The 20,775-nt window shown below is 37.0% G+C and overlaps 1 protein-coding gene across 4 annotated transcripts in view; it reads left to right on the plus strand.

Annotated features, from left to right (window-relative positions):
* The window catches only part of plekhg5b (pleckstrin homology domain containing, family G (with RhoGef domain) member 5b), an 89,406-nt gene that overhangs the window by 27,364 nt on the left and 41,267 nt on the right, over positions 1–20,775 (plus strand). Inside the window, exon 1 of one of the 4 annotated variants that reach the window (XM_048177559.1) lies at positions 13,566–13,706. The exons of 2 other annotated variants lie outside the window; for them this stretch is intronic. In XM_048177559.1, coding sequence (XP_048033516.1) covers positions 13,665–13,706 — 42 coding nt within the window. In that variant the 5' untranslated portion in view covers positions 13,566–13,664. Of the gene's footprint in view, positions 1–13,565; positions 13,707–14,858; positions 14,974–20,775 lie in introns of those variants that run through there. One more of the 4 variants, XM_048177560.1, reaches the window with a different exon arrangement.

A 20,775-nucleotide genomic window follows, 5' to 3' on the forward strand; every position in this document is an offset into this window, starting at 1 on the left:
GCTTACCATAGACTGTAAAAAAAAATAGTGCTTACTGCGCATAAATTTTAGTAATTCGCGCAGGTTTCGCGCTCACACTGTAAGCGCGCGCACCACTGATCTATATTAGTGAAGCGAAAGCCACGCTCCGTCTCAAACAGAGACAGAAGTCAAACAGTCACAACAAGTACCAAAACGAGTAGCATAATGCGCTTAAACTGTCAAATACATACAAAAGTATGTCAAAACCAGCGGCACAGGCAATCTTGGCGAGTATACAGATAAACACACTCAGTTTTGAATCGTTAAATAACTAAGAAAGTGAACCCATGTCGTGTGTAACAGTATTGGGTCCGTTGAACACCGTTCATAAACTCTTAAAGGGACAGCAGTCCAATATTCCTGCTGAAATACGTTTTATAACTTTAATAGTAAGAATTGATCTGTATTAATATTTACAATAAAGACTACAGAAATTAAGGTAACCAATGTAAAATAACACTGAATGTGTCATTTTACATTTGATTACTTTAATTTCTGTAGTATTTCTTACCTGAATAGAAACCCAGTTAACCCAAAAAACTTAGTTTCATAGCTCTCTTTATTCTATTGCATTTATTTGAGCTGTTTATATTTTATTTCTGACTTTTACTTGTTTTTTTTTTTAATGAAAATAAAACTTTGCATTGAAGAAAAGTAGATTTTTGTTTGTAGTATGTTGTCAATTATAGTTCTTAGAAAGAAAATCGGAATCGGCAAAAATCGGTATCGGCCGATCTCACTAACAAAAAATCAGAAATCGGAATCGGCCAAGAAAATTGCAATCGGTGCATCTCTATTTAACAGGTTTTTGTGGCAGTGTATTCTTTTCAGGGTTCGTACAAGGTGCTTAAAAAGTACTCGCATTTGACTTTTTGAAAATTTAAATCCTGGAAAACAGCCATATTTATGAAAAGGTACTTGAAAAGTGCTTGAATTATATGAAATTAGTGTTTAATTTTTTTCCCGATAAAACAAATACAAACTTTTCACGTAAAATTTACGCTGAAGCGACAGTGTGACCGCTTATAGATACAGAGCCATTATATTGCTCATATATTTCCAAGTATATGATACAGCTTTAATTCTTCAGGTCAATCATACATTCATGGGGAAAGAAATCAGTTTGAATGAGGAAAGCGATATCTTTGTCATAGTATCCTTTCAATGGACCCTTTGCTTGTCGGTTGCACCTTTTATAAGGCGTTGTTCAAAGTTAAAATAATTTCCTTGCTTCATTTCAGAATGAATCTGCATTACCAGGTACGCCAATATTATAATATACAATAATACTCATTATAAACTTTGCATTTAATATATATTATTAAATAAGTTGTATGTTGTATTTTGAATATCTCGTATATGTAATTTGAGTAAAACAATTCTTAAATTAAATAAGTATTTTTAGAGCAAACAAGGCATTAGATTGCAGTATAATCACTTTATAATCATTTACATTTCATTTTACAAATGAAATCCTGTTTTCTTCTGTTATTACATCTTTTTTTATTATTATAAAACATCTTCTTAAAACATTACATCCCTCTTTCTATTTGCTCTTCTGTATACTGAAAAATTTAGGGCTTTGTTAATGTTTGTACCATATTGTTTTATTAGTGTATTTTCATCCATTTTTTAGAATTTGAAAGATAATACAGATATTGTTTGATAAGTGAGAGTAGTCCTTGAAAGTCCTGGAAATTCATTTTACAGTATCTGTACGAACCCTGTCTTTTGCACTCAGGATCCAGCGCGTGTTTGCTTTCGTCCGTGTCTGAATTAAGATGTGTGCCCCAGTCGTAGTTGAATTTTCCCCACAGATTGTAATGCCATTAAATAACCACCGAAAGCATAAATAAAGCTTGAATGGACAAGGTAATGGCTCATGAGATGAAATGAGCGAGCGAAGGCCCAGATGAGTGGTTTCCTTTGTGAAAGAATGGAGTATTGCGTGATGGTCACTGACCGCTCACCGTTGGAGCGTCTGCTGGCATTGAGGGCGATGTGGTGGAGAGGATGTGGACTGGGCACGGTCAGAGTAGGATAATGGCTTTTCAATGCCGAACACATGGGGTGCCTTTTGAGTGGTGCACGAGACCGTCACCAGTCGTTCATCAATCACAGGAACCGCACATGAGCGTTTCCGTTCATCAGTTATGGCATCGGCGGTTTTGATTTTGTAAATGAAGCCACAAGAATAAATGGCAAAATAAGATCTGACTGACAGGCAGGCAATTATAATAGTTCCAGCTAACACATACGGCCTGTCACTGTGTCAGGTGTTTTGTGGGCGGGTTAGTACACCACCTTGGGAAAGAAGCTATTGCATAATGTTGATTTCTCAGAAATGGACAATTAAATATCTGCTCTGTGTGTAGGTATCAGCGTAGTGCAAGATGACTAGTTGTTTCTCCAGTGCTAATGGAGTGAATCAGATATGAGACTTTCACAAGAAAACCTGGAAAACATTAATGTTACTAGGATGACACCAAATACATGTGACCTACTGATTTGCTGGGACTTGAACTTTGGTCAAATTTTGCATTTGTTATTTTGCAAAATGCCTTTAGGTTCTTTAACACGTCCAAAATGAACACTCGCTGAGCACTCCTCTTTTTTTCCTTTTTTTTTGACTTCAACTCACTGACTGATTTTTAGTAAATAACAAACTAATTTCAGTCTATTTGTCTCATAAATCTACAGTATGGCTTTTGAAATTTTCTGAACGAATCATGGTTCTTTACAATTATTATTAATTTGACCCAGATCACAAAAATGTTTTTTTTTTCTATCATTTGGTCAAACTTTGCACTCTCCAAGGGCTAAGTACAAGAAAACATTGGCTTTAGTGAGTGAATATGTTAACTGCCAGTGAGCCAATAACCTTCAACTGCTGCTTGAGCATCAAATCAGCATATTAGAATGATTTCTAAAGGATCATGTGACATTGAATACTGGAGTAATGATGCTGAAAATGCATGGAAGCTTGTTTCCGCCACTCAATAAAAAATAAAGAAGGTAATTGCAACCTTTTATCTCACAATTCTGAGATTTTTTTCTCAGTATTGCATGATATAAAGTCGCAATTGCAAGTTATAAAGTCAGAATTGAGATATAAATTTGGACAAAAAAAAGTCTTTTTTTCCCCCCTCAGAACTGGACTTTATAATGCACAATTGCGAGTTTATATCTCACAATTCTGAGAAAAGAAGTCAGAATTGCGAGATATAAACTCGCGATTGCAAGGGGAAAAAATACCAGAATTGTGAGAAACTCGCAATTGCGAGAAAGTCAGAATTGCGAGATATGAACGTGCAATTGTGAGAAAGTCAGAACTGTGAAGATAAAAGGCAGAATTGCGAGGGGGAAAAAAGGGAGAATTGTGAGATAAACTCGCAATTGCGAGAAAGTCAGAATTGCGAGATATGAATGCGCAATTGTGAGAAAAAAGTCAGAATTGCAAGAAAAAGTCTGAATTGTGAGATATAAACTCCCAATTGTAAGAAAAAAAAGTCAGAATTGTGAGGAAAAAACTCGCAATTGCGAGGAAAAAAGTCAGAATTGTGAGATAAACTCGCAATTGCGAGAAAGTCAGAATTGCAAGATATGAATGCGCAATTGTGAGAAAAAAGTCATAATTGCAAGAAAAAGTCTGAATTGTGAGATATAAACTCCCAATTGTGAGAGAAAAGTCAGAATTGTGAGGAAAAAACTCGCAATTGCAAGGAAAAAAGTCAGAATTGTGAGAAACTCACAATTGCGAGAAAAGTCAGAATTGTGAGATATGAACGCGCAATTGTGAGAAAGTCAGAACTGTGAAGATAAAAGGCAGAATTGCGAGGGGAAAAAAGTCAGAATTGTGAGGAAAAACTCGCAATTGCAAGGAAAAAAAGTCAGAATTGTGAGGGAAAAAGTCTGAATTGTGAGATATAAACTCCCAATTGTGAGAAAAAAGTCAGAATTGTGAGGAAAAAACTCGCAATTGCAAGGAATAAAGTCAGAATTGTGAGATATGAACGCGCAATTGTGAGAAAGTCAGAACTGTGAAGATAAAAGGCAGAATTGCGAGGGGGAAAAAGTCAGAGTTGTGAGATAAACTTGCAATTGCGAGAAAGTCAGAATTGCGAGATATGAATGCGCAATTGTGAGAAAAAAGTCAGAATTGAGAGAAAAAGTCTGAATTGTGAGATATAAACTCCCAATTGCGAGGAAAAAAAGTCAGAATTGTGAGGAAAAAAGTCTGAATTGTGAGATATAAACTCCCAATTACGAGGAAAAAAAGTCAGAATTGTGAGGAAAAAAAGTCAGAATTGTGAGGAAAAAAGTCAGAATTGTGAGGAAAAAAGTCAGAATTGTGAGGAAAAAAGTCAGAATTGTGAGATGTAAACTCGCAATTGTGAGAAAGAATGTCAGAATTGTGAGATTAAAAAGTCGCAATTATCTTTTAAAATGTTTTACTCCGTGGCAGAAAGAAGCTTACAAAGCTTTGCATCACAGGGATAAATTCAAAACCCTTCTTTTAAATGGTAATAATATTTCACAATACTACAGTTTTAATGTACTTTTGATCAAATAAATGCAGTCTTGATGAGCATAAGAGACTTCTTTAAAAGAAACGTTTAAATGGTAGCTAATGAAGTAACTTGGTTTGTCAAGCTTTAAATCACTGCTCCTTCCTGCAACATATTCTGACAGTCATAGCGATTGAACAATCACAACACATGGGCAGGACTGGCCTGTGTCCATGTGTTATGACAAAAAGGGCAATATCGTGTCAAATGGGCGTCAGCTGTGTCGAAGCACTTGTGCTGCATCTTCCCGATTGCTTTGCCCAGAGCACCTGATCCCCTCAGGTAATTGTATTGCTGCTGTCTGCCTCTTTAAATATAGACTTTTTTTAAATTGTGGTAGACAGTGAGGGGGCTCTGGAGGATGGGACACTATTCCCCAAACACTCGCACACAGTCTCTTATGTAGGAAGCTAATTGTAGAGGACTTAAGTGAAGCTCAGCGTGGTTTACTTTGACTGCCAGATGAACAGCGAGTTTTGTTTAGGGAGCTCTTGAACCTCAGATCAGTCGATCATGAGAGAGAGAGAGACCGGTTCTGACTCACGTGGACCAGTACGTCAAGCGTATTTTACGCCCTAAGTTTCTAATCCTGGAAATAACGCTGATGCAATAACAAAGAAGAACTAACAACAAAACCTCCCTTTCAGAGCGTGTTTTGTCGAGGGTGTGGTGTTTTATGTAGTATTGTGGCAAATCTCTGTAAATTAATGTTGTGCAGTCATCTGTTTTGGGGTTCATTAGGATTTGCTCCTCATATGTTTGACTGACAGGTCTTGTGTGACATGATCAGCTCCCTGGTGGTTTGAAAACGTTTGTTTATTTGAGTATCCCAACCAGATCAACACAGCAATGTTGGCCAATGACGATCTTGGAACGAGATCTGTTTGGTCAGACAATAGCACTGTTTCTGTCCAAAGTTGCAATTTTAACTAGGAATATTGCATAAAACATAGTGCAGAATCAAATGGAAGTTGCTGCAATCGGGGAAGCCACTGTGGCTCTTTTTCATACATCATAAATGACTTGCCTCTTAGAGCTCGCAGACGAAACACAATAAATGCTGTCTTGCATTATAGGGAGGGAATTATTCCAAATCATTCTGATGACAGACTTCGTCTCAGGCGTTTCAGAATGACCAAACATTTGAGATGCTGTGAGTTTTTGTTGCACATTGAGGGATTTTTCAGTAAACTTGTTTTGATCGTAGTTTATATGCATGTCTTCTTATTGGATAAACAAATTATCCACCTCAGTGGAGTGCTTACGTTTTTTTATGCACATTTTTACAATTCATGTGCATCTTGGCATTTCCAACCAGCATTTTTTTTTTTTATGTGATATCCCAAAATTCACATAAAAATAGGTGGATGGAAACATGGCTAATGTCAGACAAGAGGGGAGTGCTTTAAATATTATAATTTTTTCAATTCCATTTGGTGTTTAATTTTAATGTTACATAACAGTCGGGGTGTACGCCCCCAATACAATATTTGCATATGCCAGCCCATGATTGAGGCATTACACAAGGGCAGCCAGTATTAACGTCTGGATGTGCACAGCTGAATCATCAGACTAAGTAAGCAAGCAATAACAACAGCGAAAAATGGCAGATGGAGCAATAATAACTGACATGATCCATGATAGCATGATATTTTTAGTGATATTTGTAAATTGTCTTTCTAAATGTTTCGTTAGCATGTTGCTAATGTACTGTTAAATGTGGTTAAAGTTACCATCGTTTCTTACTGTATTCACGGAGACAAGACTGTCGTTATTTTCATTATTAAACACTTGCAGTCTGTATAATTCATAAACACAACTTCATCCTTTATAAATCTCTCCAACAGTGTAGCATTAGCCATTAGCCACGGAGCTCAGAATCAAATGTAAACAATATAACAGTATACAATACTCACATAATCCGACGCATGCATGACGAACACTTTGTAAAGATCCATTTGAGGGTTATATTAGCTGTGTAAACTTTGTTTAGGCACTGTTTAAGGCAAGCGCGAGCTCCGTGGGCGGAGAGCACGAGATTTAAAGGGGCCGCGCAGCATAAATCGGCTCATATTTAATAATGCCCCAAAATAGGCAGTTAAAAAAATTTATAAATAAAAATCTATGGGGTATTTTGAGCTGAAACATCACAGACACATTCAGGGGACACCTTAGACTTATATTACATCTTTTAAAAAGACGCTCGATGGCACCTTTAACAGATCTGTATTTCAAATACTTTGATTTTGTATATTTTCATAAATTCACATATTATGAAACTTTGACATTTGACCTTTCTAATTAGGGTCCATTTTTTTTTTTATACTAAAATGAGAATCATTAATAGTCATAATGTCAATGCAAAAAAATTGTAATGGTCCAAAAATAGCAGAATTTCCTTTATGCTGGTATTTTATTTATTTTATTTTATTTATTCAAAATGTTAATAAATTCACATATGAAAGTTTGATGTTTGACGTTTCAAACAAACTCCAAAATTAGTCAATTTCTGAATACAAGTAAACACCCCCCCCCCTCTTTTTTTTAACTTGATTATTTAAATACCTGATTATAAGTATTTAAACCAGTTGCTCATTCCTTTTTTCTAGGAATTAGCAAATGTACAAATAAAATAAGTGCAAATATATGGCTGAAGTTTCTTTTTCTAACTGTTTGAATCCACATTAAAGGCTAAATTATACTTTGTTTTTTTATGCGTACCATAACGTACACGCACAGTCGAACTCGCAGCCTCGCAAACTGCAAAGTACGCAGGCGTTCGACACATGCACAGTTTTGAGCAATCTCTCGCCACAAGTTACAACCCATTTAAACATATTTGTATTCTTTCATGCTAGATTTCTATAAGTGAGGGTATTTTCTAATCTCTTCACACAATCTCTCATCTATGTAGGCCTCTATTGTCTCAGTAGTTTTGTTTTTGACTACCTTGTGATTTGATGCCCCCAGGGCTTAACTAATGTGGATAAACTAATTACTGCAAAGAAATTAAATGCACATGTGTGACCTGCGCATACAAAGTATCCAGCTGTGCACGTACAGTACGTGCGTACTCTTCTGATGACGAAATTCACGTCACACGCACTGTAGACTGATCCTCACGTATGCGTACAAAGTTAAGTGTTCTTTGGGCTTATCTAATGATCTGTTAAACATTATATGTAAGGGGTAATGTTTAGACAGATTGCCATTATCACAAAATTCAGCCCTACAGGGTAAGCCTAAGGGGATTATTTTGTGATAACTGGCTGTACATTTGTCCCACTTGATACACAGCAACTTACCAAAGAAAAATAAAAAAAATGGACATTGAATGCTTGATTGTAACTTAAATTACATGAGAAAAAAGAAAGCACAGCTATAGAGAAATTATCGTTCACACTAGGTGTGGGCAATATGAGAAATCTTATTTCACAATAACAATATATATCACAATATTGTTATTTTGTGTTATTTCATCTCATTTCTGTTATTAAAAATAAGAAAAAAGCTAATTACAAGCAATAGTACAAATACAATATAACAAAAATATGAATTAAATTAAGTTTTTTCAGGTTCAGTAGGTTTATTTATCATGTAATTAAAATTAGTACAGAAATTAAATAATCAAATGTAAAAATAAAATATTGCATAGTCTTCACTGTATGAATTAACCCTTAAAAGCATGAATGTTTCGCCAATCATTCTTACATATTCGGGTCTTTAGCGACCCGGATTTATATCTAACGCGGATGGATTTCCATCTGTCTCGATAATATAAAAATTCCCCTAATTTTAGAATAACCATTACAGAAGAATAAAATAAAGCATACTGTAACACAGTTCGTAAGTATGGGAAGGAGGAGGCGGGAACCGGCGAATGTTCAACGAAACTTTAATTCAAAATAAACAAATACAAAACAAAAGTAATGCCGGCAGACCCTCGCAGACGTCTGCCGGCCACACAAACATAATAAAACATAAAATAAAGTCCAGGCCTGGTCCACTCTCGTCCTTCACTGTCGTCGCTCCTCCTTTTATGCTTCTGGAGCTCCTCCGTGAGGGACTCAAGGCCGGTGCACCTCCCAGGTGGAGCTCATTAACTTTCGCGCCACCGGCCTCGCGCCGTTCCCTCACAGCTCTCACCCACCCTGGTCGCCACATACCCCCATCGCCCCTCGCAGGCCGGGGGATACTCCCGCGACTGCGCTTACTCCCTCCCGGGGGCCTGTCTCGGCGGCCGCAGCACCTGGGGGTAAGGACAGACGAGACGAGAGAAAGGAGACGGAAGCAAGGGGAGCGACAGGATGAGAGAGGGGAGAGAGGAAAAAGAAAGAAAAAAAAATTCTGGGTCCGGTTCCCAGACACACTGCCCCTTGGTCCTCAGCCTGCCGAGAGGCTCTTCCTTGCGGTGCCATGCGATGGCACTGGACGCTCGGTGGATAGCCCGATCCTCGACCGCCTCCTGGCGGCCGGCGATGGCTCCTCCGGTTGAGGGCAGCCGGCAGTGAGTCCGCCGTCCCCTGCTCCTCCCCTTCATGGCGGACGGTAGCAGGCTCCGGCCCACGGCAGACACCGGCACTCCTCCGCTCCCTCAGTGGACGGCAGCCACCCCACCTCGTCCCAGAAGCACGGCATCCGGGTCTCCGTCCCACCTTTCACAAGGCTTCAGTACCACCGCCTCGGGCAGCCTCTCGCAGTCTTCACTCCCGCGCTGCCCGAACTTCGCAGCACCGCGATCCCCCTCAGCAGCGAGGGCTCTCCAACAGCATGTCCCTCCTTCCTCCTGGGTTTCGGCACCAATGTAACACAACACAGTTCACATGTACGGGAAGAAGGAGGCGGAAACCAGCGAACATTCAACATAACTTTAATTCAAAATAAACAAAACGAAAGTAATGCCGGCAGTTCCTCACGGACAACTGCCGGCCACACAAACGTAATAAAACATAAAATAAAATCCAGGCCTGGTCCTCTCTCGTCCTTCACTGTCGTCGCTCCTCCTTTTATGCTTTCGGAGCTCCTCCATGAGAGACTCAAGGCCGGTGCGCCTCCCAGGTGGAGCTCATTAACTCTTGCGCCACCGGCCTCGCACCGTTCCCTCACGGCTCTCGCCCGCCCTGCTCGCCACACGTACTTTTGGAGCTTGGAAGGGTTTATTTTGAGCAGATGTTTTATGCCATCATCACTGTCCTCGTCAGAGCTCATTTCCCAGTACGTTCAGCAAAACGATAGTTTTGAGAATATGTTTGAGATCGCGAATATGAGCCTATTTGTGATCACAAACATATTCTCAAAACTATCATTTTCAACATCCTCATATTCAATATTTTGATCGCTAACGGCTTCACCATATTTGACTGCATTCACTACTTTGCAGTAAATCACTGAGCCGTTTCATGTTTTGCCTATTCTTTCGTTTTCTGTCTGAATGAAACGTCACTTCATCATTGTGTATCAGACATTGCCACTTTGTGGAATAAAGGTGAATTGCACTAATTCCACCATCAAAGATTCAATTATTGTTATGCAGAAAAAATATACGTACACTGATACACACCTCGGGTCGTTAGCGACATTATATAATTTTTACAAAAAAATGAAAGCAAAATAGGTATTCTTTTTATATTTTTTATGATTTTTTTTCTTGTTTTATTCTTTATAATGAATTGATTGAGGAATACTAAGAAGGTTGCTGTCTAATTCTGAAAAATAATGAGGAGTAGACTTGTGCCGATATTCGGTAATGCAACATATCGCGATAATGAATATGCATGATATTGTTATCGTGGGCATTTCAAAATACTGTAAATAACAATTTATTATTAAAATATTTAGAATACATTTAAGAATGCTTTCCCCATCAACCGTATAAAATGCACGACATCGCTGTATTCTGCGTCAAAGGCAGAAAAGCACATGGCGGAAAGGAAACGCGCTGAATGAAAGTGCATGTCCTCAATGTACTTAATAAATACTTAATACTTAAAGACTTAATAGGCTATTTATTTTCAAACTTAAACATTTTTATATTTTAATGTGGACTACAACATGCCCTAATGATTAGAAACGTTCTGATTATTTGTTATTGTTCAGTAAAACTTTGAGACATACGGCTTCATTAGTTAACATGTTAATTCATTATTACCAAACTGACAATGAAAATACTTATAAAGCATTAATTATTCTTAGTTACTGTTTAATAACATTACTAAAAACAAAAGAATGTATTTAATGGACCTGAGATAAAACTAACAATGATCAGTTGTATTTCTTAACTAACATTAACAAAAAAATAATATTTTCTGTAACAAATTTGCTCGATCTTAATGCATTAAATAATGAGACCTTATTCTAAAGTGTTACCTGTTGTTCTTTATAGCCTAATTCTTTTGCACTTTAATCTGTTTGAAAATTTTACTTTATATATTTTTTGTGTATTGTATTATTGTATTTAAACATTCAGTTGTTTTTGTTATTACAAAAAGAGTTCTTAAACCTGTTATTCTATGACAACACTTTTTTTTTGCAACTTATTTCAATATCGTGATAATACCATATACCATGATAAAAGCTACAGCAGTTAATCGCAACATGAAAATTTGATACCGTCACATTAGTGTTAATTTCGTCAGACGAGACGAGACGAAATATGTTCGTCAACGACCTTTTTTTTCATGACTAAGACGAGACGATGACAAGACTGCACCACTGTCCAAAAACGCTGACTAAGACTAAATTAACATGCATTATTGTTGATGAAAAAAGACGAGACGAAAATGTTTTGTATAAAATAAAAACTAAGATAAAATCTCTCTTCATTTTCGTCTACAATCGTCTCTGCTTTTTCATCAGCTGTTACGCCTTTAAAATATTCAGAACGAGTTCGCGGCTTCGCGCTGTTGCTCAAGTTAAGCCTCGTTGAAGCCTTGTTTACACTGCATGCGTGTGCGGCTCGTTACGGCTCCGGCAAGGTGTTGTTCCGTCCTCTGCGCGATGTCAACTCAAACAAAGACATTTCAAGTTTTTCAACTTCGAATCTCTTGTCGTCAGTTTCTAGTGATGTAAAATAAGAGCGGGAGTTTACACAGGGTGATTATTTTGACTTTGTTTTGTATTTGAGCTGCGCGTCTTGGAGGCGAGGCGCCTATCTTTAGCGAAGCGGCGCGTCGAGCCGCTTCTGGGACGCTTCTCAAACGCACCGCGGCGCGGCTGGTGTAAACACAAGCATTGACTAGAGTGCCCGTGTATCAGCTCCGGTAGCCGCGTCGCAGCCGTAACGAGCCGCACACGCGTGCAGTGTAAACGAAGGTCTCATACGCCTGTGGCTGCAACACGAAACTGCTGAACACACGACACCCAAAGCGAACACGAGTGACGAGCGACGACTACATGCTAGCTTTTGAATTGTGTTGGTTAAAATAAAATACTCTTCAGAACAGGTTAATCATTTGTGAATGTGTTTCCTAAATCAGAAATTGAAAACCAGACACGTTTAACATTTGCATTCAACAAAAATCTTTCAACAAGTGTATTTTGTCAGGTAATTATGACATTTAACCAATGTTTGAGATATGTGAAACACTTTTTTTACTGAAATGTTTATCAGTAATAATCTCAGTAATAATGTGTTATTTTAAAAAAAAAAAGACTAGCCTACAATTTTTTGACTAAAACTAGACTAAAATTAAAAGACTTTTAGTCGACTAAAACTTGACTAAGATACCTTGAGTTTTCTTTTGACTAAAACTAGACTAAAATGACGAGACGTTTAGTCGACTAAAACTTGACTAACAAAAAAAGATATGTGAATGACTAAATATGACTAAAACTAACAAGGACATTTGGCACAAGACTAAGACTAAATTAAAAATGGGTGACGAAATTAACACTACATCAGATGCCTAATGAAGAGGAGGGTAGTGAATGACAGCCTGGGTCGATAAAGACCCGAAGTATACGTTTAAGTGTTAAAAAAAGTTACTCAGTCAAGAGCAGGAAGTTATTTGATTCACATTAATGACAGAGCAGCAAGTTTATTACTGCATATGATGGGCATTTTAACACGATTGCATGTGTTCGACCATTCAAGTGCAATAAGACGTGAAAGAGAACAGAGCTTTCTGTGCGCGCACTTTGGCAGTGTGTCAGTCAGTTGAAGCACAGATTGCACTTATAACTCTTTTAAACATCAAGCACATCCTGCTCTTTATATTCTCATTCATGCATTTCATCACTCTGAAGTGTCAGTAGTGCTATATATTTACATACCGCAATGTACACGATATATTTCACAAGTATATGACCACAGAATGCCTCGATTGACCAATCAGAATCAATTGTTTCTGAGATGTGTAATGTTTTTAATGAGTCATGATGACATTATCAGTATATGTTGTAATTTTCAGACTTCATACTTTTCTTTTTTTAGCACTTTTCCCAGATTGTTCATCTCTCCTCCTCATGAAGTTCATGTGAACTGATATTTGCCGATAAGCTTCACCTAAAGATCAGAATCAGAAGTAGCTTTATTCGTCAAGTGTGCGCAAGCGCACAAAAAATTTATTGTTTCCATGAGCTCTAGATACTTACATTCATACATGCACAAGAGAATAGAGAGAAAGAATGAAATAAGTAGACAAAATAAAAAAAATAATTCTAGACAAACCCGCAGTTTATGTGCATTGTGTGTGGTGGGATGGGGGCGTTGTAGTAAACATACACCAGGTCCCGCTCTACATACTGTACTGTCAACAAGATTATATCTGATGTCTTCCTCCCCACACATTCTCGTATACAGGCAGTTAAATAGTCCCACAAACACCGCCCGGGGGTCTAAACGGCATCAGCATTGAAGGAAATGCCACACGGATATTCTCTAGGGGTAGAGAGACATTCACCTTGTGTAACACACACACACACACACACACACACACACACACACACCAGCTTACGGAGTTATTAGATTGAAAGCACCCCGGTCCAACAAATCCTGCCAGACTGCAGGGGAAGGTGCATCTCACTCTGGAGAGAGAATAGAAGACAGCGGTTTGGCGTACAGAAGTGCGGAGCAACATGCACACATGCAAACACTCGTGTGACTCTGACCGAATGCTGGTGAGTGCATCATATAGCATTGCCAGGGAGACATTCCTTGTGATTATTTGTAAAGATTTTCTGTTTTTTAAGGTTTGGTCTTTTATTTTTCTTGGTTATGTCATGCATGTGTGATGCATATGTTGACGTTGTCGGCGCATGAGCACGCAGAAATTTCGTCCGAAAATTGCATGGATTTCTTTGGATCACAATGAGTAGTGGGAAGAGTTTAAACATGTTAAAGTAAGTGGGATGAACGTGCAGGTCCGGACTGGGGTAGGACAAATATGTTCAGGTTCTCCCTCGCTTTTCCTAATCCCACGCTCTGGTTTTGCGTGCTTGGAAAATTATACTTACAAAAGATTAGATTTCAGATAAACACTGTTCTTTTGAACTTTCTATTCATCAAATAATCCTAAAAAAAAATATTGTACACAAATATTTTGTACAATTGTACACATTAAATGTTTCTTGAGCAGCAGATCAGCATATTAGAATGATTTCTGAAGGATCATGTGACACTGAAGACTGGAGTAATGATGCTGAAAATTCAGCTTTGCCATCACAGGAATAAATTACTTTGTGAAATATATTCAAATAGAAAACAGTTATTTTAAATTGTAATAATATTTCACAATATTACTGTTTTTTTACTGTGTTTTTAATTAAATAAATGTAGCCTTGGTGAGCAGACGAAACTTCTTTTAAAAACATTAAAAATCTTAGTGGTTCCAAACTTTTGGACTGTACTATCTATCTATATATATATATATATATATTTTTTTTTTATATATATATTATATTTTTATATTATTTTGTATATATAGAGTTTAATATAATTTTGTATTTTAGTGTATATTTTTAGCATTTTTATTTATTTTGCATCATATAATCAAGAGATTTGTAGTTCATATACATTGATTTGAATAGTTTCATAAATATTCACATGTGAAAGTTTGACACTTGATCTAACTTTAATAAATTTTTCTTGCTTTGTATCTTCTTTGTTACTTTATTATTATTTTTGGCAGAAATATGAGCTGGACTTGTTTTGTGAGAGAGAAATCAACTTTGAATGTAGCGTTCCCCTTTCCTTTCACTTCCTTCTAGACTCTCTCTCTCTCTTTCTCTTTCTCTGTCTCTTCCCCTCCCTCTTTCCTGTATGTGTATTTCTCCTCCTATTCCTCCCCTAAAGCTATGGATAGCAGCGTTGCGTCACAGAGTGGAGCTTGAGACGGCTCTCTCAGCGCACTTGACAGAGTTTTGAGTAGATTGCGCGCAGCTGCTGGTGAGTTTTCCGCTTCTGTCTTCACTACATGTGTCTCTGGTTAGACAGCAGATGGGTAGACGTTATGCTTCCAAGGGTTTTTCTTTCTTAAATTGCTATTTTATGTCATTTAGGTTGTTAATGTGAATGATTTAACTTTTAAATCAGTTATAATTTCAAAGCATGTTTAAGCACATGAGCTATGTAAGTTGTTGTTAATTGGGTTTAAACTGTTGTGTGTTTAAAGTGTTTGAGTTTTCACTCTTTCTTAGCGATTTCTGAAATCGGAGTGTATGTTTTCATTTTGTTTTTATAATAAACCAAAGTAAGAAATACTTGTTAGCTAAAGTCATTCATGGTCAATTTTTGCCTTGACTTCAATTCAGAAATCAGTCTAAAAAAATTGCTTTGTAATTGATATTCTTGCTCACTTTTTTTTTTTTTATAATGATGGCTGTTTTCCAGGTGTGGGTGTGGGTGTGTACATGCACATTTGGTTTTTGCTGATGCTACATGTTGAAACACACACTGAGAGGAATGTTTCTTGCGAAAAAGTAAAGTTAGTCGGTCTCCACTGCTCCTTTAGCATGGATGGACTTGTCCTTCTGGTCATACTTACACTCAAAAGTAAAGGAATTGATGGTTCCATGGAAACTTTCCATAAGAACTGATCACTGAAAGCTTCTTTGAGGAACCAAAAATGGTTCTTTTGTGGCATCACTTCGAGAAATCCGTTTTGTAGCACTTTTTTCTTGAGCTCTTCCAGTTTAGAATGGCAACCAACCTTTTCTTTTTTAAAATTGAATTAATGAAGATCTGCCTTGCACAACTTCTTGCTCCATTTAGGACGCTGAAATGTGTGGAAAAGCAATTTGGAGAGGAGAGAAGCAAAATAAGTCTCTTTTGTGCTAGAATTTTATTTAACGGCCACGAGACCTTGTGAGCTTGTCCCAGACTTGGCAAACTCTATTGGCCTGGGGTGAACTTTGCTTTTCGAGGGAAGTGATTGTGCAGTGCCGCCTTATTTGTGAACCACAGGTTTAGTTTAAAAGGGCTGTCTCAGTATTAGTCACTCAAGGAAGTTTTAGTTCTAGCATGGTGACCAAATAGGCCTTTCATGTTCTCGGTACACAAGCGTGGAAATCCCACACTGCTCTGCAGACATTTGTCATCAGCTTCTGTGAATGGGCTGGTCAACCAAACTGTCTGTGGTGTGTTTTTGACCATGACACAACAAACAGGAGTTTGGTTACATTGTTTTGGTTTCACCTGCCTGGCTGTTGAAGCTGCAGATTAATTCTGGAATATTTTATTTAGCATTAATGCACAAGATTAATCTCCGGAAATGAGGGTTCCACCACTGGCGTCCTCCATAGTGGAACCTGAATTGTATGGAAGTGTTTGGATTAGATCAACCAGACTGATTTGTAAGAATATGCGGTAACACTTTACAGTAAGGTTTCATTAGTGAACTACATTAGTTGACATGAACTAACAATGAACAATACTTCTACAGCATTTATTAATTTTAGTTAAAGTTAATCTGGTCACACTTTAGTTTAGGGTCCAATTCTCACTATTAACTAACAAATAACTATGACTTTTGCCTCAATAAACTCCTAATTACTGCATATTGATAGTTAATGCGGTAGTTGTTAAGTTTAGTTATTGGGTAGGATTAAGGGATGTAGAATATGGTTATGCAGAATAAGGTATTAATATGCACTTTAAAAGTACTAATAAACAGCCAATATCCTAGTAATATGTACACTAATAAGCAACTAGTTAATAGTGAGAATTGGACCCTAAACTGAAGTGTTACTGTTAATCTCAACCATTACTTCATCATTTTAATAGACTATCAAAAGTTCTATCTGTTAACATTAGTTAATGCACTGTGGACTAACATGAACATTTTTATTATTTACACTTTTTTTTTTTTTTTAAAAAATGCTGGGTTAAAAACAACCCAAGTTGGGTTGAAAATGGACAAACCCTGCGATTGGGTTTTGGGTTGAATGTTAAATGTTTCCCCAACCTACTGGGTAGTTTTATTTAACTCAACTATTGTTAAAAAATTACTGTATTGCTTGCTTAAATTGAACCCAAAATATGTTGGAAGTTAAATTTTTTTAGTAAGTTTAATGAATAATAATTAAACAAAAAACATTTATTCAATTGCTTATTTAATTTCCAACCAATTTTGGGTTTGTTTTAAGCCAGCCATATAGTAATTTTTAAACTATAGTTGGGTTAAATAAAACTGCCCAGCACATTGGGTAAACATTTAACCCAGCCGCTCCTTTAAACATCCCAATCGCTAGGTTTGTCCATTTTCAACCTGACTTAGATAATGACAACCTGACTTAACTAATGTTAACAGAACTTTTGATAGCCTGTGTACACTCTAAAAAATGCTGGGTTAAAAACAACCCAAGTTGGGTTGAAAATGAACAAGAGTTTAGTTTGTGTTGTCGACATGTCGAGAAGTTTAGAGAGACACTGTGAGAAAATTCAAGTATTTTTTGACTTTGGATCATGAAAACCTGTTGTAAAAGTTAGGAACAAAATTAGGAACCTTTAAAATAGCACTTTAACACATTTTGTAAAGTGTTACTGAATACTGAATAGTCCACCTGGCTGAACATGAAAATTCGGTCATCTTTGTTGTACCAAAACAGAGTGAATTCTTCTGTGGAAAAAATACATTTTTTTTTTTTTGTTGTTCATAAAATGAATGCTTATTATAAGCAGGGCTAGTCTAACTTCAAAAATAATAAAAATAGTCTATAATATGACAGTTTTCTGCTTGCTAAATGTATTTTAGTTTTTGCATGTATCATAATCCTATCGTAGCACCTCAATCTTGTGTCCTAAACAGAGTAAATTTAGACCGTGGACGCCGTGCATCTGGGCCACTGGTGTGGTAATGCGTTCTTTCCTCTTAATTGTTCCGGATGTCCACTGACCCAAAGCTGTGACCCATCAGTCACTAGCCCCTGTATGCATACTTCTGTGACTTCTCATATTCTGCTCATTTCCTTGATTTAGACTAGTTTTATCTCTTTTAGAGTCATAAAAATATCTCTGTGCATGTGTTTGGAATACTGCACAGTATGTACTGTGTCTGAAACAAATTATGTAATGATAAATGCTTCAAAGTTTAGTACTTTGGAGGTTTAATCGAGCTGTCAACTTAGGATAAGTATGATATTTTGAATAAATGTTCCCACAGAAACATTTCGTATCATTATTTGATAAATAGAAATCTTACAAACCCTAAACTTTTGAATGGTATACATACACATTTACCATATATGGTAGGATTGTCCATGCATATATAGACAACAAAGATGCTGTGTTAGATGATGTACAGTTAGTATACTGTTTCAAACATAGCTATAGAAAAAGGGCTGCTTGATGCTGGATTCTCTGTGAATGTGCTTAAGGTTCTTCTGGTGTCATTGGATCATTACATGGAAATTATGGAAAAGTTTGCCTGTAGCCATTTGTATTTTGGTTGGGAGGTATAAGAGATTATGTGAGAAGGTTTGGATTGGATAAAATGATTCCTTTACCATAAAAAACAAGCTAAAAACCATATGGACTCAGTTTGTTCAAAAGAATTGCAATAACTTGGCTTTCTGTTTTTAGCCCCAGTTTAAGAGAACTCAAGGAAAGCAAAGCGTGGTGAACCAAGCTAATATAACACCGCCTTGGTTTGCGTAAAAGCCCTTTTATTTTTTAATCTATCTTCTTTTAATGTGTACTTTATGGGCCAGATGCTTGTTTTGGAGTCAGCGGCTGTGGCAAATGGCTGGTACTGCAACACCTCCGATTTCACTTCCTTTCAATGGTTGTTTTTTTCTGTAAGCACAGAAGCAAAGAAGTCAAAAGATGTTTGGCTGTGTCTTCAGTTGCGTAATTGCTCATTCACGTAATTACTTAAGACACACCATGTGTCTGGGTGTAGTTTGCAAACTAAAAATCTTATAGGTTAGATGCAGTAACAAAATGTAGTGCCATTATCCATGATGACACAAGTTTTCTTGACTATTTGTATGGAAAAATTTGGCTGTCCTTCCAGTTCACAAGTTCACACCCATCAATTTTTTTGATGACATCCTCATAAGATATTATATAATTGGAGACCAGCTGTAACAGAACTCAGTCTAAATGGTTAGATTAGTGTAGTTAACTGTGTTCGGGATGGGTGTTTGACTGTTTGTAAGTGTAGCTTGACTGGTTTATCTCGAGGTATATGAATCAGCATTTAATGAGCCTGAATGTATTTTTTTGGTCTGTTGTGTTTAAGTGAGAGCGTGTCAATGTTTATAGACGTCACAAGCGTCAGACGGGACATTCACAGCTGCGTGAATGTGAAACGAGGCTCTTTAGTGATTCACACCATGATGCTGTCAGGGTTGGGCTGATTTTAAGCCTGGTTTTTAATCATCAGACTTTGTGCTTTAGAATCATTCTGTTTATGAGTTAGTGTTTTCATTAAAAGTGAAAAACATTACTAAAAGTGCTGGATTATTCCACAGACGGAACTCTGAGAATTAAATGGAATGTCTAGTTTACTTGCTATGGAAAGGATTAGTTCAATTTAAAATGAAAATTACCCCATCTTAGGTGTATATGACTTTCGTCTTTCTGATGAACACAATCTGAGTTATATTGATAAATATCCTGACTCATCCGAGCTTTATAATGGCAGTGAGCGATACCAATGATTATGAAGCTCAAGAAAGTTCATCCATCCATCATAAAATTTTGCCTTTGGCAACTAACTGAAATTAAGTAAGTTTCAGTTTTTTTGTTTTTTTTTAATAATATGTTTTATTTTATTAGTAACAACAAACATGTTTTTTTTATGGTTTTAGTTATAATACTATAATATAATAACTATAACTATAATAACCCTACCTCAAACAAACTCTGAGTGTCTTAATTTGATGCCACAAGCATCTTCTTCAAAAGCACCTGGTTCAGATTCAGCCCACTTTTGGCATTTTTAAGTGCAAAATGCATTGGGCGATCAGTGAACGTGTCCTTAGGTGTGGTGTCTGAGGTTAAAACAATAGCAGTGCATGAGAGATGTTTCATAGTGTATTGCAGTGCAATCATGATTCAGTGATTTAGTTTGAATCTGAAGTCAGTCAGTTTCAGGTCTTGTTTGAACTTTTGTCACTTTTTGCCATGTGAGAATCACAGCTCAGTGATGGTTAGCCATGAATCCAGTTTCACATCTCATATGGTAAGAGTGAGAAAGGTCTAGAGAACTGTGGGAAGCGTGTTGAAGAGCGTGTTGTTTGGGTGTGACCTTCACTAACTGCAATAATTATGTTTATGCATTATTATCAGCTGATTTCAGGTAGCATAAATGCGCAATCATATAATGGTGTGAAGCATTTGCATACTTATGCAATGTATGTGTAGCGCAGGTGTGCTTTTTACAATTTTTGCCCAGCGAGTTTTATTTGATGTTGCTCAATTTTGTAATGTCCCTCTGTTTGAGTTTCAGCATATCCTGTTACCCAGTTTAGAGTTCCTAGTAGTTGAACAAGCTATTCTTGAAGTCAAGCCATTCTTTGAAAATGTATTTTGCTTTGCTACATTGAAAGTGTGACTTGTTGTGTCTGCTAGCTTTGAGGTAATCTGCATACTGGAGTACTCCTGAAAGTGCACTTAAAATGTACTGTCTTTAACTTTCAGGACAACAAAACAAAAATATTGATGACTTGTGTTGCGCTGCAAAAATTGTTTAATTAAATGCTCTCTAGAATGAGAATGTCCTCCCCTTCAACCTACGAGGCTGTG

This window comes from Megalobrama amblycephala, linkage group LG24 (genome assembly GCF_018812025.1).
Source record: "Megalobrama amblycephala isolate DHTTF-2021 linkage group LG24, ASM1881202v1, whole genome shotgun sequence".
Classification (NCBI taxonomy): domain Eukaryota; kingdom Metazoa; phylum Chordata; class Actinopteri; order Cypriniformes; family Xenocyprididae; genus Megalobrama; species Megalobrama amblycephala.